Below are 27,633 nucleotides of genomic sequence, written 5' to 3'. Positions count from 1 at the left end.
AAGTAAGAGGAAATTAAGTTTTAAAAAATATAAACAAATCGTTTGTTTTTGAGACAGAGTCTTGCTCTGTTGCCCAGGATGGAGTGCAGTGGCACAATCTCGGTTCACTACAAACTCCACCTCCCGGGTTCAAGCGATTCTCCTGCCTCAGCCTCCCGAGTAGCTAGGATTACAGGTACCCACGACCACGCTTGGCTAATTTTTGTATTTTTAGTAGAGACGGGGTTTCACCATGTTGGCCAGGCTGGTCTTGAACTCCTGACCTCAAATCATACACCCACTTTGGCCTCCCAAAGTGCTGGGATTACAGGCATGAGCCACCATGCCTGGCCTAGTTAATTATTTTTAAAAACCACTTCCAATATTACTATCCAAGGTCTAAACCAAGCTTGTCCAACCCATGGCCCACAGGCTGCTTGTGGCCCAGGATGGCTTTGAATGTAACCAAACACAAATTTGTAAATTTTCTGAAAACACTATGAGATTTTTTTTTTTTTTTTTTTTTTTTTTTTTTTAGCATCAGCTATCATTAGTGTTAGTATATTTTATATGTAGCCCAAGACAATTCTTCCAGTGTAGCCTAGGGATTGGATATCCCTGGTCTAAGCCATCATCAAATGCTTTCCTACATTACTGCGGTAGCTTCCTAATCTTTCTGCTTTCACTTTTGCTCCCTCTGCAGCCTCTTCTCAATACAGTAGACTTCCTTTTAAGACATAATTAAGACCATGTCAATACTCTGCTCAAAACAAAACAAAATTTCTTAGGAAAAAAAAAAAAAAAAAACCTAATTGAGAACTGAAGTTTTTGCAATAGTCCACATTCTACAAGGCCCTGCATGAGATGTTACTTTTACTTGTTACTTTTCTCACTGCCACTTTTCCTAATCTCCCCCTTGCTCAATCTAGTCCAGTCATACAGGCCTCCCTGCTATTCTACAGCACTCCAGACATGCTCTTCACTCAGGGTCTTTGCACTTACTGATTCCTCTATCTGGAATGTGCTTCCCTCAGGTATCTAAAAGGTTCATACTCTCATTTCTTTCATCAAATGTCACCTTATCAATGAGGTGTTCCCTGACAATCCTATTTTAAATTTCAACCTGCCCTCACTCAAGGTACTCTCTATTCACCATCCTTTATTTTCTCCTAACAGTAATTTACTTTCTATCTCCTCACTCCCAACAAAAGGAGAGAAATGTTTTTACCTGTTTTGTTCACTATTGTATCACCAGGGCCTAAAATGTACCTGGCAGATAGCAGACACTCAGTAAACATGTATTGAAAAAAAAAAAAAAAAGAATAAATCAGACACTAGTGCATAAAAATGAAATTTAGTTCTGTATACCAATCAAAACCTTAAAGACAAGTTTAATTTTCCACCAGCTCCAAATATCTAGATTTGTTTAGAAATCTATAGAAACTATTCAGGAATTCATACTGTGGCAAATTCTATTTTTCATTTACATCCAAACTATTACATTTTAATCTACTAAAGACATTGTCTTTCCATCTCCCAGTCTATAATTTCTACAGAACTAAAATACTAAGCATCTAAGTAGAAAATAATGCCATTTAATGTGAACATATACATATATTTACTTTTATGTTTGGTTATTCCTTCATATCAAGTGATGGCCCTGATTTTCTAAGATTAAGCACCCATAGATAAAAATTCCTTCTAGAAAAGAGTTGGGGCAAAACTGTCAAAGTCATTAAAAACAAGGAAAGTCTGAGAAATGTCAGCCAAAAGAAGCCTAAGAAGATAAGACAACAGAATGCAATGCTGTATCTGGATGGGATCCTAGAACTAAAAAGACATCAGATAAAAATTAAGGAAATACGAATAAACTATGGACTTTAGTTAATAATAAAGCATCAAACTGTAACAAATGTACCACATGTTAATATAAGAGAAACTCAGCACAAGAGTATGTGGGAGTATTTATATTATCTTTGCTATTTTTGTGTACCTCTAAAATTATTCTAAAAAATAAAGTCTATTAAGGGGTGAGAGTGGAGGGACTAGGTTAGTTTAGGGCAATTGTCTGGTAAACATGATACTCCTTTTAGTGTTAAACCTCAGCAAATCAAAGAATACCTATCCTCAAAATTTATAATCAATAATATCCATCATAAACAACTTAATAAGAAAAAATAAAAAGAAAGATGCCTAGTACACATGACTCAAAGTTCTGGTTCAGCAATCATGCAGGAGAGTTACTAAGATAAGGATATCACAATCAGATTCATTTTGGAAAGATCTTTTCAAGGGCACATAGGTACATACATGTATCTTTTAGTGTTTGTTTTCCACTTTCTATTGTTTAAGTTTAGAAACACGCTAAATTCTAAAAACAATAAGAAAAAGAGAGAACAGTGGTTTGGCAAAAAAAATAAAGACCTGACTTCAAACTCACAGAAATTTGGAAATTAAACAAAATTAATGACTAAATCACCTATAGAAATGATAGGAACTAAGAGATATTCAAAACAAGTAAATTAAACACAAAACTAAAGTATAATTTTCAAAAAGTAGAATAAAGCTGGGATATAATTTAGAATTTTTTTTAAGTTAAGAAAAAATTCCAAACAGCAATTAATTACTACATACTTGGAAGAACAATGAACACAACAATAGTGTACCCCAGAAGAAGTATTTTTTAAAATAAAATAATTAGGCCATAAGCTTAAGGTCAAAAACCATGTTATTTATTTCTTTATTCCCATATTGTCTGCACATAACAGTCATTCAGTATTACACCTAAATGTTAATTCTTCCTAAAAGAATATCCAAAAGCAAAGTCACAGGAATCCAAAGATTCCTAGAGAGATCAGCAATCTTTTTTTTATAATTTCAATATGACATCAGAAGGAAAAAAATTTGGGTTTCAAACTTTACTAAGAAAAGATAAATTCACATTTTTAAAATAATTATGTTGCCTAAATATTAATAAATACTGAAGAATGTTAGTAAAGGGTATCATAATTTTGTTCTTTAATAAGACAGAACATACATTAGTAAAAAGTAATAGCAACAGCTTTCTACAAAATATCACATTTTAAAAATACATTCACTAAGGTCATTTTTAAAGTATTTTATACATTGGGAAAAGATTACTATAGTCAAGCTAATTAACAAATCCGGGCGCGGTGGCTCAAGCCTGTAATCCCAGCACTTTGGGAGGCCGAGACGGGTGGATCGCGAGGTCAGGAGATAGAGACCAACCTAGCTAACACGGCGAAACCCCGTCTCTACTAAAAAATACAAAAAACTAGCCGGACGAGTTGGCGGGCGCCTGTAGTCCCAGCTACTTGGGAGGCTGAGGCAGGAGAATGGCGTAAACCCGGGAGGCGGAGCTTGCAGTGAGCTGAGATCCGGCCACTGCACTCCAGCCTGGGCGACAGAGCGAGACTCCGTCTCAAAAAAAACAAAAAAAAATCCAAAAACTCAGTTACCTTTGTGTGTGTGTGTGTGTGTGTGTGTGTGTGCTGAGAACACAAGATCTACTTTCTTAGCAAATTTCAAGTATACAACACAGTATTAGTATTGTCACCATGCTGTACTTAAATCTCCTGAAGTTATTCACCTAAATAACTGAAATTTTGTATCCTTTGACTAACATTTCCCCATTTCTCCCATCCCTGCTCTCTACCCCTAGAAATAATATTTCTATTCTCTGCTTCTAAGAGTTTAACTAAAAAATATTCTTGACTGGACATGGTGGCTCATGCCTGTAATCCCAACACTTTGGGAGGCCAAGGTGGGCAGATCACCTGAGGTCAAGAGTTCAAGACCAGCTGAGCCAACGTGGTGAAACCCCATCTCTACTAAAAATACAAACATTAGCTAGGTGTGGTGACGCATGCTTGTAATCCCAGCTACTTGGGAGGCTGAAGTGGAAGGATCGCTTAAACCAGGGAAGCCAAGGTTGCAGTGAACTGACATTGTGCCACTGGACTCCAGCCTGGGGAGCAGAGCGAGACTTTGTCTCCAGATAGACAGACAGATAGATAGATAGATAGATAGATAGATAGATAGATAGATAGATAGATAGATAGATGATAGATGATAGATAGATAGATAGATAGATAGATAGATAGATAGATAGATAGATAGAGATATTCTTGAAAAATTAGTTCCAGTTATACAAAATGCTTTAGAAATTATAGAAATCTGCTTTATAGGCCAAAAAATGTTTTTGTATTTACTAGAAAGTATATACATTGTAGAAAAATTTAAATTGGTTATGAAAGTAGGAGTTTCATTGCAAGTATATATGCCTAACTCATTTTAATCATATGTGAACTTCTACTTTTTGCAAAAGTGAAGGCTTCAAAACAAAAAAAAAATGTTAATATTTCTATGAACCAAAATCCTACTTATGGAAAACGTGGAGGTGGAGGGAATTCTTCCCATATAGAAGAATGCCAATTGGAAAACCTAAAATTATTATGACTTATTTAATATCCATGATATTTGTGAATACTTATAAAAAGATTTCCATTCAAAGGTCTAGATATCATCCTACCTTTACAAAGTAGGTTATAATTCTGGGGGGTTGCAAAAATTGAAATTAAATTTTTAAAAGTAACATTCTATATTGCAACAAAACCCTTACAAACTATATTATTAAAGAAAAGAACAAAGACAAAAGTCATTGCAAACTCAGAATATCTTTTCCCATGGCAGTCTTGGGAATATTTAATGTAACCACTTAATATAATGACTGTTAAAATTTTATCTAATATTTAATGATGTAATAGGAATGACTTCATTAATAATATGGTAATACAAACTCAAAAATAAAGTTAACATTATATAGCGATAATTCAATTTTCATTTTTCTTATTTCTAAATTATTTTATTCTATTCTTAAGTGTTATTTTAGAAGAAACTTAAAATTTCACAGAAATCATAACATTTTTCAAAAATAAAACATAAAATGTAAGGATTTTCATAACAGATATTCCAAGAGATTATTATTTGAAAGTGGGAAATATTTACAAAATATTGATGAAATTACTTAAATTTTAAAAGATTAAAAACAATGATATATTTAATCTCAACACATATTTGATATCCTAACAACATATTCCCATAAAATCAAAATGAAATAAAATTATTGCTATCCACTCTAAGGCATATCCCAAATCACCAAATATAAATCTACATAGAAGCATTCTACATAAGTTTTTGCACGCCTCCAACACACTTTTGAACTCACTTGGGTAAATATGGATCTTTCCAACAGCAGCAGCAGTTTCTACAAAGCTATTTACCTTGTCCAGGTCTTGCAGTTACAGCTGCTCCAGCAGATGGCGGCTCACACTCCTGTCAATTATAATAATGTTATTACAGTGACCTATTACAATGTGCAATTTATAATAAAATAGTAGTTATATCACAGTCTTACCTTTGCTTTCTTTGAGTCTGGATCAAACCTTTCAAGTATTAATTTAGCCGTCTTGTAAGTTTCTTTTTCCATGACTTCTTCAAGCTACGAACAAAAATTCCATAAATTGTCACATTTCAAAACACACACTACTTATTTTTATAAGTCCTATTCAAAAAGGTTTAAATATGCTTAACATATCCAAATAGAATGAAAGACTTCCTACATTCGAATAATTAAAATCCAGATTTTAAAATGGCTTCTAACCTCTAATATGTTACTTGTACTTAACAGCTTTACTGTGAGGAAATACCAAATATTGCTAATTGTTTACATATAATGAGGAGAATAATTACATGCACCAACTTCAATAATGGAATGTGCAAAAATCTATCAGCCATCATTATTGGAAGTTATTAGACATGACAAGCAAATGACAGGCAATTCCTTAGATTTATTTCCTCATAGCACTTAATGCTATTAATTTAAAGAAGGTCGTTAGCCAAGAGCTTTACAAAATAAAATCTCTGTGCCAATTAACTGCTGTCAGCATCGATTTTAGATTATTTATTAGCAGAAGCAATTAGCTTGCTGCAAATGCAGTGAAAACTCACTAACTGGGAGAACAGCCATGGAATTTGTTCAAATGACTTTAAAAGATAACCCTCACCTCTTTTTTACTTAGACTCAAACAACTTTAGAGGAAAAAACTGAGCACAGAATTTAAGTAAAAATTTTACTGAGTTCTATGTTCACACTAGGGACTATAATTAAATCACTTCATTATTGTAGCATTTTATTTACCATGCACTCAAGTCACTTTATAACTTAATACACGGGTTTAACTTAAAATATAATCGCTAGTAAAGTATCACGAGCAGTTACGGCTAGTTCAACATCAGAAAAAGGTTGAACTTTAGTACAAGACAGTCATAGTTATGACAAATTACCTAATGTGTAGGATAAAATGCTTTTGCAAAAATTGGAAAAGAACCTTTTCTTTCTCAGTGACCACTGATAACCACTTAGATTTATTAAATGTCATATTCATTCCAAAGGACATTTATTTTAAAATGCAACCCAGAGCACATTTACTGAGTTAAAAATATGCTGCCACAATAGCAGTTAACAGATTCCTCATTAAACACTCAATTCAACATTTAAGAAGTAGGTACTTAGATGAATGATTTATTTGCCTTACCTTGGTTTAATGAAACTAAAATATTTTCCTATTTCAAAATTATGATAAATTCTCAAAATAAGCAAGTTGATTTTTCTGATGTAAAGGAGATGTTTATAGTATCACTTTAGAGTTAGAAAAAAAAAAGAAACTAGGAACGGGGGTAGAACGAGGGCATAATAAAATACATCCCCAAATCAACGTAATCTACATGGAATATCAAAGAAACAAATCCTTGATCTCTACACAATAGACTTTTGATGTTCTAGCAGTGTCCTGCAGTAAAACTTTAGGCAATGACGAAAACGGTCTACGTCAGCATAATAGTAGCCACTAAGCCCTATGTGATAAATGAGCACTTAAAATGTTGCTTGTGCAACAAGGGAACTGAATTTGTACTTTTGTTTCGTTTCGTTTCGTTTTGTCTTAGATGGAGTCTCACTCTGTCACCCAGGCTGGAGTGCAGTGATACGGTTTTGGCTCACTGCAGCCTCCACCTCGCAGGTTCAAGCGATTATCTGCCTCAGCCTCCCAAGTAGCTAGGATTACAGATGCGTGCCACCACACCTGGCTAATTTTTGTATTTAGTAGAGATGAGGTTTCGTCATATTGGCCAGGCTGGTCTCGAACTCTTGGCCTCAAGTGATCCACCTGCCTCAGTCTCCCAAAGTGCTGGGATTACAGGTGTGAGCCACCGCACCCAGCCTGTAGTTTTATTTCATTTTAAATAATGTAAATGTAAACAGCCATACTGATTTGGACAGATAACTCTAAAACTACTACTAGGTTTAAAAAGATTAAACTGTGATCTTTAAAACAACCACCAAAACTCCAAATCAAAATGCTACTTTATCGAATGATTGCATTCCTGGTAGATTATTCAGCAAGTATTCAAGTGTGTCTATGTTTTTATTTATCTTAAATAAAATCATTTTTAAGTACTAAAAGATGCTAATCTATTTCCCATTTTTTACATTTACTTCTAATAAAATATTTTCACATAATAGCTTAATTAACACACATCCATACAACATTTAAGTAATAATATGTTTTAAATACATTGTTCAGTGGAAAGAACATGAACTTGAAACTTCAAAGTGAGAAAAGATCTGGGTTCAATGCATATTTCCATTCTTAGGAAGACTGTTAGCACATCTGTCAGCCTCAGTTGCTCCTCTGCATAGATATTTTAATACTTCACAGCACTACTGTGCAATTTTAAAAATATATAATGTAGCAGAAAGAGTCCACAACAGTGCCTAAAATATTAACATAATTTTCAGTGACACCTCAATTACTCAGAATGGGCCTGAAACAAACTATTTCCAAAAACTCAACATATTAACCTCAAGATTCAGGAAAAAGAAACTAGGATTCTTGAGAATTCTCTAAATCAAGCTTGTCCAACCCTTAGCCACCAGCCACGTGGCCCAAGACAGCTTTGAATGCAGCCCAACACAAATTGGTAAACTTTAAAACACTGTAACATTTTTTTGCAATTTTTTATTTTTGAGCTTATCGGCTATCATTAGTGTTAGTGTAAAGAATGAATCATTTTTCTGTAATACAGTTGTACTAGAAGTTTTAGGGGCTTTTTTCTGTAATACAGTTGTACTAGAAGTTTTAGGGGCTATTATTCTATCTTAAAAGATAGAATAGTAAATACATGATTATATTAAGAGTCAACATTGTGATAAGACTGTATATTTCTATGACATGTAAAAATTATTTCTACTTGATACAACCATTACATCATAGAAAACATTAAAAGATAAAAGGCAACAAGAGCAAAAAAAGTGCACAAAACTTATTTTGTGCATACTAGCACAAAATGTCAAAAAAATTTTTTTTAAGTTTCGAAAGATAATTCTAAAAATATTTCACACTAAAATTATTCTTGAAACAGAATTTTAAAACACACAAATCATTAATTTCCCTAACCAACATTTATTTGTGAAAAATATTCCAGATGTAAGAAAACTTTCTTTCATTTCTTTCATTTTGCATTGATTTTGCAATTCAGAGTATTCAGGAGCATGTTACACCATATAAACTCATCGTTTTATCATGCTGAAAATATCGTCTGGTATCCCTGATTTGGGGTTTGCTGTTGAAATTGATGATGTTTTTACTAATTCAGATGTTATATCATTTTCTGCTTTCATATAAGAGTATTCCACAATAATAGTCACATCTTTCTTCTTTGCATTTTTTTCTGTTACTGTGTAGCCTAAAGTGAATATTCAAACACTGGGAAAAGCCAGAAAATATTACTGGGTAATATAAAAATATAACATTTGAAGCCACTATAAGGTTAAGAACTCTATAGAGAATAAAAGCTAAATTTGCCAATTTAAGGACTTCTTTTGCTTCCAAAACTTATTTCATGGAATATCATGCATAGGATTTGTACAAAGTATACTTTATACATTTATGTAAATTATAGTAGGTATATAAACATTTTTATTTGCAAGAATGACTCACCATTAATAAGAGCGTGCCATAAATGCCCACAAGACTGATTAGATTGTACCACTTCCGTATGATCCTGTACTGTTCCCAGAAATGTCAACATTAACCTGTAACTCAGCATGTCAGAATTTCTTGCTCTTGCCTTCAGCTGACATTAGTGAATTCCTTTGAACTAGTAACATCTGTAGTTGATTGTTAAGCTTTAATTCTCAGGGAACTATAACACTTTTCCTCATGCTCCCAATTTCTCAAGTGATTTTTCTCAGGATTCAGAAAAATACAGATTTCCCAAGGAATGCTAGAAATTACCACACAGGACTACTATTCTGAAAAAAGCACAAAATTTTCATGAAGCCATTTAAAGAGGTAATCTTGACTCATGTATTTTGCTAGAGCTTGATTTCTGAACTGTTTTGAAGGAATGCTCATGGATGCAGAGGGATTATCTGCTTGCACAGATTACTCAGTGATTATTAAAAACTCAAGTTTTGTTAAAGGACTACAAAATACATGAGTGGTAAAATGCACACAGATCTAGACTTGGGAATTTTTTAGATAACTAAAGATTACTTCCTAACTTCATATTAATAAGTAAATACTTATATTAAGCTCTTAAAATCTTGTTAAGATGCTTTTTCCTAATTTAACTTTTTAATCAATTGATAATTCATATCTGTCATTACAAATTACAATTTTACAAATTTCAAATTACATTACAAATCTATTCAGATTAAAGGGATGCATCCCCAAGGAAACCACTTTTAATAAAATATCAAGTAGTGACCAGCCTGGCCAACATAGTGAAGCCCCGTCTCTACTAAAAATACAAAATTAGTCAGGTGTGGTGGCACATGCCTGTAATCCCAGCTACCTGGGAGGCTGAGGCAGGAGAATCACTTGAACCTGGGAGGCAGAGGTTGCAGTGAGCCAAGATTGCACCATTGCACTCCAGCCTGGGCAACAAGAGCAAAATTCTGTCTCAAAAAAAAAAAAACCAAAGTGCAAAACTACTCAAAGCAGCTCTGTTAAAGACTTGAACAGTCAAGACCACAGACTAGTTCCAGTAGCAAACAGTATTATAACCAACAATAATAATCAAGTAAATGCAAATTGTGTTTAATTAACAAAGTGAATTAGAGCCAACTTATTTTTCTTTAGTCATACTACAAGAGAAATGCCATACTGAATTATTAATACTGATGCCTAATGAACCATTTAAACATACAGAGCTATTGAACTCTGAACTTTTTCAACTGTTGTCAGACTTAAAATGGAACATCTTTTATGTTGCAATTCCTTTAAAGGCTATTTAAAAGTAAATAGCTTGACTTATCCTTTCACACAATTTTCCAAGTCGGCTCTGTTACTCTATTGAGAGATTTTCCAAATCATATATTCTTCAAGATCCTGTTTTCTGGCCATGTGATGCCAGTGACATTGGGCTGCTTCTCATCACTTAGGACTTTTTTCTTTTCTGCTTTCCTTTGTCTTCATCTTTGCTACTTTAACTAATATTTCTCCATTTTGGTATAAGCAGGACTTGTCTCTGATCACCAGTACCAGCTTTTCTTTTTAATCTCATCAGCAAGTCAAACCAATCATATCACAACTTCTAAATCACCGACGCTATCAGTATTTTCTCACTTTGAATTTTTGGCTATTCCATAATGTGCAGAATAGCAGAAATATAATAATAAGATAATTCTGTGTTTGGCAATTTAGGGCCACCAAAATTGTCAATGCAATTTTGATAAATACTTTATAGGACACCTAATAAGGAGCAAACAAATAAAGCGAAGGAATCCTTTCAAAATTAAAGTCCTCTTACTTTTCAGGTACTTAAAGCCCTTAAAACCAGTATCTAATATCATCAATTCACAGAATAATTTTTAACGTTAGTTAAATATTGGTTATTCACAATATTCACAATATTGGTTTAATTATTACTTGTTACACACTAGACTAAAATGTATCAAATTGATCATTTGCCCCGATTACATTTTACTAAATACATTTCTATACAATATAATACTATCAGCAGTTATCATTTTCACACTTCAAAAATAAACATTAAAAAATTAGTAGCTCTATGTCAAACACCAACTTCAATTCACTTATTACAGACTACTATATTATCAACATTTAGAGCTCCTTCTGTCTTACTCATGGTCCTCTTTCCAACACATCTGAAAGGATGCATCAACTAGCCCCACAATAGATATCATGTGATCAGAGTTACTGATAGAAAGTGGAAAACTCTGAAGAAAACAATTAATCTCTCTCTCTCCCATCTCTTCTTCAGTACTTTCATGCTGAATTTCTCTTACAACCAGTCTTCTTGATTCCCTCTCTTTCTTGGTGTCAAGAAAACCTAGAACTGACATGTGGAGATATTTTGTCCTTTTGTATTTAGCTCTAATAAACAATCTGGGTACCCACCTTTTTACCCTCTCTGTCTCATTTAGACCTGGAATATGACTCATTTACTTACTTCTCAGCTTCCAACTGATATAGACTCTCAGAATCTCAAAAGTCCTTCTAAACTACTTTTTCCTATCAATCATTTTTAACTAGCAAAAACATTCACAATTTCACTTCATCATTAAAATGCTATCTAAAAGCATATTTCTTCCTTGTAGACTTATTAACTTCCAACACAAAAACATTAATTATTCAGTTCTTATTAGTTTAATATAAATTAATTTTAAATAAAAGTTAACTTACTATTTTTTTCCTCTGGGATTTTAAATCATCCAATGCTTCATCTAGAAAACAAGATTTCAATCAAAGCTAAATCAAGTATTAAGATATTTAGATATAAGAAAACATCATGCCAAATGACACATGGTAGCAAACACAAGAAAACTTTCTCATTTTAGGATGTCTCAAAATTTAACTGATGTGTAGAGACAAAAATTATCTCAATCTTCACTCACATATAGTTCATATTTTTGCCTGTGTTATATATTACAAGCCGTTTAGGGAAGAAATTGACTTTACATAGTATAAAGCACCTTTCTAAATTGAAATATATACACATATTTTTTAATGTGTTCAGAAACATTACTTTCTACTATTTCTTTTTTCCTTTCAACACCTCACCCACATTAATTTACAAAATTAGTATCAAATCTCTTTTTATACACTGGTAATAAAAATGTTCTCTTTGTTTATAAGGAAATAAGTATGTATTTTACTTAGTCAAGCCTGAAGATATTAAGCATGACTTTTTAAAAAACCTTGAAAATCTATCTTATTGCATCTGAGAAGGGACATGGAAAAAAAATACGAATAACTTTTCAAAATTAAACATTTCTAAGATTTGCCTGCTTATATAGGTTGGCATGGTGGAACAGAAAGAATCATCTCAAAGGATACCTTTTATGAATGTCAATGTTGGATTTACAAATGTATTTAAGTTTCTAGTTTTTCTCTACAAATATTTAATACAGATTGAAACACTATTCCATATGGAAAGAAGAACTTATGGCTTAAATGTTATCGAATGAAATGTAAATACTTGTTCTTAATAATTAAATTTATAAATAAAATTATTACTTCTTCACTGAAATTCTAGGTAACAAATACCTGAATACCCAACTCAAAGTACACCATTTATGTAAAAATTCAAAGAAACACAAACATATAAAAAGATGATTTTACTATAAAAAAATTTTTCAAAACAGATTAAGCAGTCTTTAATGTGCTAGCTAACTTATTACTAAAAGGGGGAGAAATCTGCTAACATCTTCAAAGAGAATAGTAATTTTTTGTTAGATAAGACCAAGCCAAACATCTGTACTTTAATCCAAGGGTCAGCAAACTTATTCTGTAAAGGAAAAAGTAAGTATTTTGGGCTTTATGGACCAAAAAGCAAAATCGAGTACGTACTTTTTGATTTTTGAGACAGGGTATTGCTCTGTCACCCAGGCTGGAGTGCAGTGGCATGATCTCAGCTCACTGCAGCCTTTGCCTCCAGAGTCCAAGCAATTCTCATGCCTCAGCCTCCCAAGCTGGAATTAAAGGTGTGTACCATCACACCAAGCTAATTTTTGTATTTTTAGTACAGACAGGGTTTCTCCATGTTGGCCAGGCTGGTCTTGAATTCCTGAACTCAGGTGATCCACCTGCCTTGGCCTCCCAAAGTGCTGGATTACAGCATGAGCCACTGCACCCAGCCTAAGAAATACGAAAGAAATACAAAATTTCCACAAACTTTATTGACTAAATTCAAATACAGGTTGAGTATCTCTTTTCTGAAATGCTTGGTGCTAGATGTGTTTCAGATTTCAATTTTTTTTTAGTTTTGGAATATCTGCAGAATACACCCCAGCTGAGCATCCCAAATCCAAAAATCCAAAATCCAAAATCCTCCAAGGACCATTTCCTTTGAGTATCATGTTGGCATTCAAAAAATTTTGGATTTAGGAGCGTTTCAGATTTTGAATTTTCAGATTTGGGATATTCAACCTATATAATAATTGAGTTCAATTTTTTGTAATATAAGTCTACCAGTGAAAAGAATGGAATACTTTTGGGGGTGGATAACATTTCACTTAATTGAGGTTCAAAGCTAAGTGTTCTCTATCATCAAAACTGATTGCAAATGATAATCCATTAATGCTGATCTGTAATGAGATTTTACATATCTGATTTTTTAAAATATCTTTTCACACAGGTAGTTACTGCCAAATACTGATACCAATCCACAAGCATATGATTTTAATTGAGCATATTCACTAGTTTGGAAGGCATTTACAAAATTCTATTAGATTCTTCTTTTGGCATTTGCCTTTTAGAGTATTATTATATTGGAAGTTAATCACCTCCAAAGACTGAAGCTCTTCAATTATACAGTGAAATGGATTTAGAAACATGAAAATTTCCTTTGCACTTGCCTTGAGGTCTGAAAAATTCTACTGGAACTATAATTTCAGCTTGGATAATGCATCTGCTGCAAATTTGTGTGAGAATGGCAATCCTGTTTCTTGTTTTCATTTTTATAGCATTTTTTTAAAAATTACTTGTCATTACAATGTTGTTTTCTAAATGACTTTACCACATTACAGGTTTTGCATATATACATTGTTTTGCCTTGCAATCTTAGGTTGCAATAATTAAGAACCATTATCAAGGCTGTAGCAAAAGCTAATTTCCAAAGCCAGTCAGTATTCAAACACAGTGGCTGAAGTTGGTTCTTCTCATTTGGAAGTATTTCAATCTAGGTTTTGAGTTCAAAATATGACAATAAAACTTTACCATTGCTAAGCCATCAAACTGCTGTGAGGCAAGTCAAGATAGCTTCTATTCATAATTAAAATTCACATAACTAACAATGGTTAAGTCCTTGAGACGAATGATGTTCCCTTTGGCACTACACACTAACAAATTCAAATATCTTCTGCAAAGTACCTGTTGTTGAATAATACAATGAATAATCATAGAATTTAAACACCTTACAGTTTCAAAAATTTTGTACAATTTGTACAACTAAGTCTTTTTCTGCTACATACATATTTTTACCACCAGTAGTTACAGTACATCTTAGCAGATTCCACTTCAGGTTGTAGGAAATTGCTGTTTTCTAAACTTCATTGAAAATATTCTCACCTAAAGTTGTTCTGCAAAGACTTTTTATAGAGACTAATTCTTCAGTCACTTCAAGCTCAGCATTGACAACTCAAACTACAATTGAGTGGTATTGATAGCATCTGTCAACTCAACCACAGCCAAGGAAGATCACTTGAAATAATTTGCCTTGTTCTTTAATTGACTACTCATGTTTGTTTTTCTGAATTTTTCTCAATTCTTTAGGCAACTGTTCTCACTGAAACGTTATTAGTCTTAAGTATATTTTCTCTGAACACATTTCTTCTGCTGCAGCAATCAAACACAATTTAATTAACTCATCATTGGTAAATAGCCTCCCTTTCTTCACGAACAAGCCACTCAGAAACTTTCTTTGGCTGAAGCTCCATTTTTCCCTTTCAGTTTCATGAAGCAATTCTGCAATAATATATTCCATTTTAAATTTTCTAATTTTTATGACCATTGCTTTCTGTGAGTTGGGAATATGATGATGAGTAGTTAGTATTGTAATGTCAAATACATATTGTACTCTTTTAGCACAGCTATAACATCATTGCATAAAAAACACAATGCTTTGCATTTTGATAACAAAATAGTCCACATTCCATTATGTACTAAAAGTGCAACATTCAAAGTCCACTTTTCTTTTCCGGTTTTTACATGATGGGTATGCATGGGTAATAAAAATAAAAAAAAATTGTCACAGTACAATACACATGACACTTAAAAACTGCTGTCAAGTTATAATTGCATCAGTTGAAAAACAATGTGAAATGATGAAATGATTAGTCCTACAAGTGCCTGAAGTGATGAGAGCACCACATACAGTCGGTCACAGGTACTCAATTCTGCCATTGTAGGATGAACGCAGTTAAAGACAGCATGACTCTGTTCCAATAAAAACTGAAATTTGAATTTCATATACATTTTACATGTCAAAATATTCATTTTAATATTGTAATAATTTAAAAATATAAAAGCCAATCATGAGCTGTACAAAGCAGTGGGCAGGACTTGGCCTACAGGCTGCAGCCACCAATCCCTGCTTTAATTTATATAGGGTCCAACTTGTAAAACAAAACAACTAAAAATAATCGAGAATAAAAAACAAGGACAGGACCAATAGCTGAGGCTTAAAAAAATACTATGTGACTGCAAGACAATCTTTCACAAAGTCGATTTTAAACATACATGTAATACCTATTCAAATGAATTAGTACACTTAAAAACAGAAAGAACCTCTGAAATATATTTTAAAGCAAAAAGAAAATCCTTTTAATAACCAAGTCCGGATCTGCCTATTTATTACATAAGTTAAAAATATTCATACATTTGATTTCCTTAAAGAAGTGTTCCAAAGGACTCTTGAAAAGGGTTTCTTATATTTCTTTTACTATCTTGCTATTCCTTGCAGTCAGAAAGCATATTTGCTTTAAACTTCTTCCTATTCTTCCACCATCTGCTATATTACTAAATATCACCAAAAACAATATCAGAAACTTAAATTTCCTTAATCTGATAAAAAGCATTAACTGTTTTTTTTTTTTTTTTTGAGACAGAGTCTCGCTCTGTTGCCCAGGCTGGAGTGCAGTGGCCAGATCTCAGCTCACTGCAAGCTCTGCCTTCCGGGTTCATGCCATTCTCCTACCTCAGCCTCCCAAGTAGCTGGGACCACAGACGCCCACCACCATGCCTGGCTAATTTTTTGTATTTTTTAGTAGAGACAGGGTTTCACCATGTTAGCCAGGATGGTCTCGATCTCCCGACCTCGTGATCCGCCCGTCTCGGACTCCCAAAGTGCTGGGATTACAGGCTTGAGCCACCGTGCCCGGCCAGCATTAACATTTTTAAAACTACAGAAAACATCATACTTAATGGCAAAATATTAAAAACTTTTCTATTAAAATCAGGAACTAGACAAGGACTCCTGCTATTCCCACTTCAAATGAATACTGTACTGAGTCCTAACTCATTTAAGAAAAATAAAATAAGAATCGGAAAAGAAGAATCAGCGCCATCAGCTCATGTTTATATAACACTTTGCAATTTTTATATGCTTTCATATGTAGTAACATTTACTACTTTTAACTGTCCTACCAAAACAAATATTTCTGTTTTCATTTTATTTTTTCTGGGTACATAGTTGCCGTATATATTTATGGGGTGCATGAGATGTTTTGATATAGGCATATAATGTGAAATAAGCACATCATGAAGAATGCAGTATCCTTCCCCTCAAGCAGTTATCCACTGAATTGTAAACAATCCAATTATACTCTTTAAGTTATTTTAAAATGCACAGTTATTATTGACTATAGTCACCCTATTGTGGTATCAAATACTAGGTCTTACTCATTTTTTCTGTTCTCATTTTATAAATTAAGAAACTGTAAGGTTCAGCTGGGCACAGTAGCTCATGCCTGTAATCCCAGCACTTTGGGAGGCTGAGGCAGGTGGATCACTTGAGGCCGGAAGTTCGAGACCAACTTGGCCAAAATGGTGAAACCCTGTCTTTACTAAAAATACAACAAAATTAGGTGGGTATGGTGGTGGGTGCCCGTAATCCCAGCTACTTAGGAGACTAAGGCAGGAGAATTGCTTTAACCCAAGAGATGGAGGTTGCAGTGAGCTGAGATCATGCCACTGCACTCCAGCCTGGGAAACGGAGTGAGATTCCGTCTCAAAAAGGGAGGGAGGGAGGGAGGGAGGGAGGGAGGGAGGGAGGGAGGGAGGGAGGGAGGGAGGGAGGAGGAGGAGGAAGGAAGGAAGGAAGGAAGGAAGGAAGGAAGGAAGGAAGGAAGGAAGGAAGGAAGGAAGGAAGGAAGGAAGGAAGGAAGGAAGGAAAGAAACTGTAAGGTTCAGGGAACTTGTTTGTACTACAAAAGATGGCCAGTGTGGCTGGAGCAAAAGTGAACAAAGGAGAGTGAAAGATGAGGTTGGAGAAATAGGAATAAGCTAGAAAGTCAGGATACGGATTCAGATTTCATTCTGGTTGCAATGGGAAGCTATTAGAGAATTTTAAGCAAAAGACACACAAGATCTGATTTATACCTTAAAAACAGACTAGTGAAGAAGCAATTCTGCAAGCAAGAGATGATAATGAATTAAAACTGTAGTAGTAAAGAAGGTGAGAACTGGTCAGATTCAAGATCATTTTGGAGGTAACGATTATATGACTTGCTGGTAATGTGAATGAATATGAAAGAAGCATCAAAACTAGCTCCCAGGTTTTTGGTCTCGTGATGGTTAATTGTATGTGTTAACTTTATTAGGTCACACAAGGTATCCAGATAATTGGTCAAACATTATTCTGGGTGTCTGTGAGGTTGCTTTGGGGTAAGATTAGCATTTCAATCAGTAGACTGAGTAAAGCAGATTGCTCTCCCTAATGAAGAGGCCCTCAGCCGATCAGCTGAAGGCCTGAATAGAACAAAAAGTTTATTCCTCCCTCCAGAGAGTGAGAACACCCCATGCCTGACTCCCTGGAGCTAGGACCTCTATCTTTTCCTGCCTTCAGACTCAAACTGAAACATCAGCTCCTTCTGGGTCTTGAACCTGCTAGCTTTCAGACAAGAACTTACACTTACTGGCTCTCTTGGTTCTCAGACATAGATTGGAATTAAACCATTAGCCCTCCTGGGTCTCCAGCTTGCTAACTGCAGATCTTGGGACTTCTCAGTCTCCATAATTGCTTGAGCCAATTCCTCATAATATTTCCTATTGGTTCTATTTCTCTGGAGAACCCTAACTAATACAAGTTTTAACTAGTAGTCATATAGGGTAAGCATTTACTGAGATGGAGAAGACAAACGGAAGAGCAGATGTGAACAAGTGGGAATAAAGGGGAGGAGCAATATTAATTCTCTTTTGGCCATGTTACTTATGAGATGCCTACTAAACTCCTAAGTGGAAATGTCAATTACACAGTTAAGTATACAAGTCTATAGCTGAAGGGAAGAGTATGGACTAAGGACTTAGATTTGGGAATCATTAACAAATAGGCAATATTTAAATCTGTGGAAGTGAATAAAATCACCTAGAGATGTACTGTCCAATGTATAAATAATAGCCAGGAGCCACATGGGGCTATTTAAATTTAAGCTATTTAAAATCCAGTACTTCATTTACACTAGCCTCATTTCAAGTGCTCAACAGTCACAAATGGCTAGCAGATACCATATTGAACAGTAGATACAGATTATTCTCATCATCATAGAAGGTTCTATCAGACAGCGCAGACTCAAACAAGTTACTGAAAAAAAAGAAAGCCAAAGACAGAATTCTAGTAGAAGAGGTAAGGCAAAAAAAACTAAAAAGAAACTACCAGTGAAGTGTTGTCAATGAAGCTTAAAGATAAAAAGTTTTCAGAAAAAGGGTGAATAAATTAATTCATATACTATTAAGAGATCAAGCTGGATAAGAAAAGGGAGCTGATTACTGGCTTTGACAAGACATAGATAATGAATGACCTTGAAATGAGCCACTGCAGTAAAAATGGTGGAAACAAAACCTAAACAAATTATGTTGAGAAGGAATAGGTGGGGGAAAAGAAGAGATACCAACTATAAACAATTTTTAAAAAATTTTTGTTTTGAACAAGAAAGAGAAATGGGTGGTAGCTTAAAGGAAATGTAGGGTCAGGAGAGGTTTTCCTCCCCCCAAAATAGTCATACTGAGGCAGCATTATATGCCAATAGGAATAACAAATTAGAAAATGATGCAAAAGAGATGATAACTACAGGAGATAACTATAAGAGCAAAGCTCTAGAGATGGCCAGAGTATTTAGAATCCAGAGCTTAAATGATGGTTAGCCATAGATGAGATCAAGGCCAGTCTTACAAAATATAATGAAGGTTGAGACCCTACTGAATACAGACAGAGCTAACTTTACATACATTCAGCCCTCCATATGGATGAGTTCAGCACTCATGGAATTAAATCAACCATGGATCAAAAATATTCAGAAAAAAAATTTTAAAAACATACAATAAAAATACAATATAGAAACTATTTATATAGCATTTACATTGTATTAGAGATTACAAGTAATCTACAAATGATTTAAAGTATGCAGGAGGACGTGTAAGTTACATCCAAATTCTACACCATTTTTATTCTTGGGGGTATTGGCCCCAATCCCTCACAGATACTGAAGGACAACTTCACTTGGTGGTATAGGTAGCTCTCATCTGTTTACATCTATTTTCTGTATAAAGTAAGACTATAGGTTAAGAGTGACCAGGTAGATGTTGCAGGGTTTGTGTGTTTGGGACTTTTGGTTTTTTTATTTGGTCGGTTGGTTGGTTGGTTTCAGTTTGGTTAGATTTGATTGTTGGTTCTTGGTAGGAGGCAGGTATTAGTGATTTGAGGAGAAATACAGTAATAAACATCACGCTGACAGAGAAAATGGTGAATTTACTGGGGAACTATAATAGGACCATAAGGCAGTTTTAAGTACATATTTGATATCTGCAATCATAGATTTAAAATAAGTTTGGTCAGGTGAGCATGTTGTATGATTTTCCTCTAATAAGTTTAGCTGCTTGGATGAGATTAAACCTGTAAATGTATTTAATCAGAATACTGTTTTGCCAGTCATTGATTAGGCATATAATTGCATTTAAAGAGGGTAGCTTTTGACAGATAAGTAGGATGATAAGGAGTAGCAAAAGGGTCAAGAGTGTCAGCAAGGAAATAGTCATTGGGGTAGATTATAGGACCTAATGTGAACAGAAGAGAAGAGAGGTTGTGAGTGAGGAGGGCAATTTGAAAATCATACATTAATATTTGTACAAACTTTATTTGGATCCTTAGTCAAACAAATAAAAATTTTTTAAAAGCAAATGATACTTATGAGATAACTGAAAAGTTAATGTTTTATATTTAATATTTTATGATATTAAGAATTCTTTTCTAGGTATGAAAATGGAGAGATACATTTGGGATACACTTCAAAATAATATATGGGGTGAAAAAATGGGTTGAGGTAAAAATGAAATAAGACTCTGTAACAAACTAAGTTTTCCATAAAGATTAATTTAACAAATATAAATTCTCTTTAAAAATGTTTGTTTTGGTTGGGCACCGTTGCTCGAGCCTGTAATCCTAGCATTTTGGGAGGCCGAGGCAGGTGGATTGCCTGAGCTCAGGAGTTCGAGACCAGCCTGGGCAGCATGGCAAAACCCTGTCTCTATAAAAATACAAAACATTAGCTGGAAGTGGTGGCATACACCTGTAATTCCAGCTACTCTGGAGGCTGAGGCATGAGAATCGCTTGACCCGGGAGGCGGAGATTGCAATGAGCCAAGATCATCCCTTTGCACTCCAGCCTGAACGACAGGCTCTTCCTATCCCCCTGACTCTGTCTCAAAAAAAAAAAAAAAAAAAAAAGTTTGTTTTATGTAAAAAAAATCTAAATGAACAAGATAGAAATAACACGAATTAAAAACAGAAGCATCTTGATCATTTATAACCTTCATCATGCTTTATAATAAACAGCTCTTCAATACTTACCACATTATCATTCCAAGATCATATTTTACAACCTGTCTTACCAGCACACTCTAAGATAGGTATTTTTAAAAACATTTATTAAAAATTGGAATTAAACTTACTATTTCTTTCTGTTCTCTTGGAAAAGAAGAAAATAAGTACTGTTCTTATGCTCCAGATGCTAAAGGGGAAGCAAAATTCCAAAACAAAACACATCATTAGAAAAAGCGAATTAGAAGCCATGTAAAATGAAAACATATATTTCCAATTAGAGTTAGGTACATTGTTTCCCTTTATATATAGAAAACTAAAAAGCATTTATTTCTGCCAGAGAACCTCAGAACCTATGCTTTCAAAGGAGGAGTTCTCAACCTAAAGTCCACAGACCTTCTGATGATCCCGTTAAATTGCAAAATTACCTCTGTGTGCATAAGTGCATTTCTCTGGAAAGATCACTGCTTTCATCAGTCTGAAAGGAATCTATGCACCCCTCAAAAGATTGAGAATATTAGAATCCCTTACTAAGTAAGCATCAATTCCAAAAACTTAATTTGTCTATTCCCACACATTAAGGAAAAATGCTTTTACAAATGTAAGAGCATTACACAAATATAAGTTGCGACTCCTTCCCTATTATTTAACAATAGAGGGACGGTCTCTAAGAGATTAAGCCAGCTGGCGGAAAAATAAACAAAAACCTTACCTTCAAATAAATACTTGGTAAGTAAAATTAGCTAAATATCTCCTTCCAAATATTTTATAAGGATAATTCTTTAGGCCTTGCATTAGTAAGACATCAAATGAATTGAAAGAATTAAAAGAAACTAAATGAATAATCCTCATCACAAACTTGTCAGGGTCATCTCCTAAATTCAATGTAAACGTAGCAAAATACCTCTTCTCCATAGAACCTGGCAGAAATAAGTACATAAGCCTGGGCACAGTGGCTCATGCCTGTAATCCCAGCACTTTGGGAGGCCGAGGCAGGTGGATCTCCTGAGGTCAGGAGTTTGAGACCAGCCTGGCTAACATGGTGAAAACCCTTCTCTACTGAACATACAAAAACTAGCCAGGCGTGATGGCACATGCCTGTAGTCCCAGTTACTTGGGAGGCTGAGGCAGGAGAATCACTTGAACCCAGGAGGCAGAGGTTGCAGTGAGCCAAGATCATGCCACTGCACTCCAGCCTGGGCGGCAGAGTAAGACTGCCTCAAAAAAAAAAAAGGAAAAAAAAGAAAGAAGTATATAAACATTATTCATCATCTTAAAACATATATTGTATCTCTTGTAAAAAAAAATCGATTGTACTGGAAATACATTCAGAATATAAGTACAAAAATTAGTTCTTCACTCTGAAATACAGCATTACTATTTTGGGGAGTCAACCTGAAAGTAGTCACCAGTGATCCCTGTCCTTTGGTACTCACACCATTGTGTAGTCCTCTCTCACCAATGTTGGTCTGTGCGACCAACAGCATGGCAGAAGTGATAGTGTATCACTTCAAGATTAAGTTATAAAGGACTGCAGCTTCCATTTTGGGCCTACTCTTTCACTTGTCTTTCTCTCTCCTGGATTACCAGCTCTGTGAGAAGACAGCTGTCATGATATGAGAACAGTCAAAGAAGTCTAGGAAAAGGTCCACGCAGTGAGGAAGAAAGGGCTGTGGTAAACACTCAGCAAAGAACTGATACCTGCTAACAGCTGCCTGTGTGAATTCAGAAGTAGATTAGGGAAAAATCAGCCAACGTGAAAAATCAGCCAACGTGAGTAAGACCACACCAGATATCTTGGGATTTGAATTCAGAACCCATTTTGGTGATGGCAAGACAATTAGCTTTGGCATGATTTATAAATTCCTGGATTATACAAAGAAAAAGGAAACTAAACATAAGCTTGCCAAAAAACAGCCTATATGGAAAGAAAAAGACCTCAAGGGAAAAGCAAAAGGAACACAAGAACAGAATGAAGAAAGTCAGGGGGATTGCAAATGCCATTGCTGATGATAGCAAAAAGAAATAAAATGTCTAGCAGTGAGCTGGAGATTTGGTAACAGCAGAGGGAGTAAAGATCTACAATGACTTTATCTACAGTGATGGGGTGGATTTAGTTAAGCCTTCAGATGACTGTGGCCCCTACCAACAGCTTAACTGCAATTTACCTAAGAACAAAAAATCCTGAGACAGAACTACCCAACTAAACTGCTTTTAACATTCCTGCTCCTCAAGAGCTGAGACATAATAAACATTTGTTGTTTTAAGCTACTAAGTTTTCGGGCAATTTGTTACACAGGAATAGATAATACACTTTTTTTAATATTGTGATGACTTATTTTTGTGACATGAAAACACCAAATAACTAGCACCAGATTCCTACATGGCACTTGGACAATTACCTAAAAGTACAAAAAACACCAGGCTTTGTCCTTACCAAGAGAAGGGAGATAAGAGAATATAGGTTAAGCATAATGCCCATAACCCTCAAGGATCCCACAATAATAGAAAAGTCTCATATTGCTTCTCCAGTGCAAACCCACTGAAATAGTAGCAGGCTGGAAGAGAAGACTTTTAAAAAGCATTCAGAGAAAGAAAACAGGTGGAAAAAAAGATGGAATTGCAGAGATAGTGGCTAGAATTCTGTAGGAAATGTATAAATTTTCTTAAATGAGTACTTTTCAAAAAGCATATATAATTGTCAGTGTGAATACTACAAAAATTGAAATATACTCTCTTCAAAATAAAACTCACTAAATCCTCTCTGTGGACAATGAACTCTTCCTCTGGTTTTTATCAGAATTCCTCCTGGATAACATGAGCTATCAAACAACAGACATTTCCATATGTCAAGTCTTCAAGACTTGAAAAGGTAAAACACATAGAATTTATTATTCTTTAGGGCTAAATTAAATGAAGTTCTTTGGCATTTTTTGTTATTTTTGTAGAGACAGGATCTCACCATGTTGCCCAGACTGGTCTTGAACTCCTGGCCTCAAGTGATCCTCCTGCCTCAGCCTCCCAAAGCTCTGGGATTATAGGCATAAAACATCATGCCTAGCCCTTTTCTATTTTTAAATAAAATTTGGAAAAAGAACTAAAGTACTTCAGGACTCTGTTTTAGTTATCCCAACAAAGGTTTTGCTCTCCCAATAATTAAAAATAACTTATTAAAATATAGCAACATACTTTGTGAAGATATTGAAGATATTAAGGATACTATTACTAACCTCTAGTTAGAGAATAGTGGCATAAGCTCCACTTCCCCCTTCTCTTCTTAAAAATAATCCAAACAAGGAGAACAAAAATAAAAATGCAAACTCCTTCTCTGGTAAAACAGAGATATAACTAAAACTCAACCATCAGATTATGTGGAGGCACTCTCAAAAGCAATGGAGATTATTACACAGGGGCTCCAAAAAGTGGAAGCAAAACAAGAAAACTGCCTATTTCACAAAGAGGTAACAAGGTAAACTTTTCCAAGTTTAAAACTTAAAACCCACGTTTGTAACAATGAGAACAAGATGCACAGCTACAGGCAGAAGCTCCTCAGTTTGGTTCCAATAAAAAAAGAGAGAAGGCAGAAATTAAAAAGAAATTATTCAGAAGTGCACTATTTACAAAGAATGTTCTGTTCCTACGGCAAGGGGGTTGGGGGGAAGTTTTGTATTGTGAAAGAAATACAATTGCCTAGCCCCACTGGCTGGAAAAGATAACAGCTAAACAAATTCACACACAAAATCCTGAATCATAAGGAAAATTCTAGTTAGCCTGGAACACAGGAAGATATGCCTTCATACCAACAAAACCTATAAATAACTGACCCAAAGTAAATGTACCACACAGTACATAGTGAAAGGTTTTAATTAATTATAAAAACCAAAAGCAAAAAAAAATGGTTTCAAAACAGACCAACTTCTTTCATATCAACAAATATAAAGTGGGCTAAACTCACTAACGTAAAAGAAAAAGACCTCCACACTGTATCACCAGACAAAACCCAACTCTATAATGTAAATTGATGCATCTAAAACTAAGAGTATTTGAAGGTTGAAAATAAAACCATAGACAAAGGTATAGCAGGCAAATGCAAACAAAACAAGGATTGTGATCTTAAAACCCCAATGGTCAAATTTTTTTAAAAAACCTTTAAACTAAAAAAAAGGTCACATTATAAAGTTTAAAAAAAAAAAATGTCATTCCTTTCCAAAAAATGTTGCTAGAGCAACTGAGCACATCCACAGGCAAAAAAAAAAAAATTAAACCACCTCGACCTGAACCTTGATTAACTCAAAATGGATTATGAACTTAAATGTAAAAAAAAAAAAAAATTAAGGCATAGAAAAAAATAAGAGAAAACCTTCACAACCTGTAGCAAGGTAAAGTGGTCTCAGAATTGACAAGAAAAACACAATTAACAAAGGGAAAAACTGATAACTTGAACCTCATCAAAATTAAAAACTTTTGCTCTGCAGAAGACCCTGCTGGGAGAATGAAAAGACAATCTAAAGACTAGGGGGAAAAAAGCTGTAAACGATATATATCCAACAAACAACTTTTTTTTGTTTGGTTTTTTTTGTTTTGTTTGAGACGGAGTGTAGCTCTGTTGCCCAGGCTGGAGTGCAGTGGGGTGTGATCTCGATTCACTGAAACCTCCGCCTCCTGGGTTCAAGTGATTCTCCTGCCTCAGCCTCCTGAGTGGCTGGGATTACAGGCATGCGCCACTATGCACTGGCTAATTTTTGCATTTTTTGTAGAGACGAGGTTTCACATGTTGGTCAGGCTGGTCTTGAACTCCTGACTTCGTGATCCACCGGCCTCAGCCTCCCAAAGTGCTGGGATGACAGGTGTGAGCCACTGCACCCAGACAGAACTTTTATCTATAATATATATAGAATTCTCAAAATTCAAGAGTAACAAAAACGAATAATCCAATTAGAAAATTGGACAAAAGTCATGAATAAACATTTTGCTGAAAAAGATACATATTAATGGCAAATAAGCACATGAAACATCCTCAGCCATTAGGAAAATAAAAATTAAAACCACAATGAGATACTGCTACATACCTATCAGAACAGTCAAAACAGAAAATAGTGATTAACACCAACTGCTGGCAAGGATGTAGAGAAACTAGATCACTCATACCCACCTAGTGGCAATGTAAAATGGTATATTTACTCTGAAAAAAAGTTTAGCAATTTCTTATACAACTAACATGTACTTACTATATGCTCCAGCATTTGCACCCTTGGGCACACACCCCAGAGAAATGACTTATGTTCATATAAAAACCTGTACAAAATATTCATTGCAGGCTTATTTGTAATAGCAAGAACTGGAAACAATGCAAATGGTCTTCAGCAGGTGAATGGTTAAACTATGGTACATTAATACCACCGAATACTACTCAGAGAAAGAAAGGAACTATTGATACATTGAACAACTTGGATGAATCTCAAGAATATACTGAGCAAAAAACGCCAATTTCAAAAGGTTACATACTATGTGATTCCATTTTGTAACATTCTTGAAATAACAAATTTGTGGAGATAGAAAACAGATTAATGGACGGCAGGGGTTAGGAATGGGGAAAGTGGAGGAAGACATGTATGGCTATAAAGGAGTAGCAAAAAGGAGCCTTGTGGTGACGGGAACAGTTCTGGATCTGAATTGTGGGGTGGTTACACAAAGCTACAGGTGATAAAATTGCATAGAAATATAAAACCCACTCAAAGGAATTTATATAAAACTGATGAAATCTGAATAGGCTCCGTGGATTGAAGAAATGTCAATTTCCTGGGTGTGAAAGTTTACTACAGTAGTTCTCCCTTAATCTCAGTGATATGTTCCAAGATCCCCAGTGGATGCCTGAAACCATGAACAGTACCAAACCCAACATATACGAAGTTTTTTTATATACATACATATCATGTAGGTATAGGGATTTAATTTATAAATTAGGCAAAGTAAGAGATTAACAAAAATAACCAATAATAAAATAGAACAAGTATAACTATACTGCAATAAAAGTTATATGAATGTAGTCTCTCTCGAAAAGCTAATATTTTCAGACTGCAACTGACCACAGTTAACTGAAACTGCAGAGGGCAAAATTGTGGATGAAGGAAAAACTACTGTATAGATGTTACCATTGGGGTAAGGTAGGTGAGGGTACCTGCAACCTGCCTGTACATTTTTTTCTGTAACTTCCTGTAAACCTATAATTTTTTCAAAATTAAAAATTCTTTTTAAAGGATGTGTTTACAATGAAGATACAACAGAAGTACTCATGCAAAAAGCAAAGCATCAACATTCATAAAACAAAACTAAAAGAAATACAGGGAAAAGTAGAAATACATTTTTATTAGGATATAGAAGATCTATACAGCATAAGGTAGTTCTCATTGCTAATATTAAACTCTGTGTAACTGAAAAGAGAATATATCTTCAAATGTTCATGAAACACTTAAAAAATTGACCAAATAACATTCCACCAAAAAACTCAATAAA

At 34.5% G+C, this 27,633-nt stretch overlaps 1 protein-coding gene across 4 annotated transcripts in view; it reads right to left on the bottom strand.

Moving 5' to 3' along the window:
* The window catches only part of LNPK (lunapark, ER junction formation factor), a 91,501-nt gene that overhangs the window by 47,924 nt on the left and 15,944 nt on the right, over positions 1–27,633 (bottom strand). For all 4 annotated transcript variants that reach the window (XM_030916793.1, XM_030916795.1, XM_030916792.1 and 1 more), the window contains 4 exons: positions 21,252–21,310; positions 11,772–11,812; positions 5,417–5,500; positions 5,283–5,334 (listed from right to left, as the gene is read on the bottom strand). In XM_030916793.1, coding sequence (XP_030772653.1) covers positions 5,283–5,334; positions 5,417–5,500; positions 11,772–11,812; positions 21,252–21,310 — 236 coding nt within the window. The remainder of the gene's footprint in view (positions 1–5,282; positions 5,335–5,416; positions 5,501–11,771; positions 11,813–21,251; positions 21,311–27,633) is intronic.

Source organism: Rhinopithecus roxellana, chromosome 14, assembly GCF_007565055.1.
Source record: "Rhinopithecus roxellana isolate Shanxi Qingling chromosome 14, ASM756505v1, whole genome shotgun sequence".
Taxonomy (NCBI): Eukaryota; Metazoa; Chordata; class Mammalia; order Primates; family Cercopithecidae; genus Rhinopithecus; species Rhinopithecus roxellana.
Note: the sequence above shows the minus strand (reverse complement) of the source record. Positions and strands in the feature narration are given on the sequence as shown.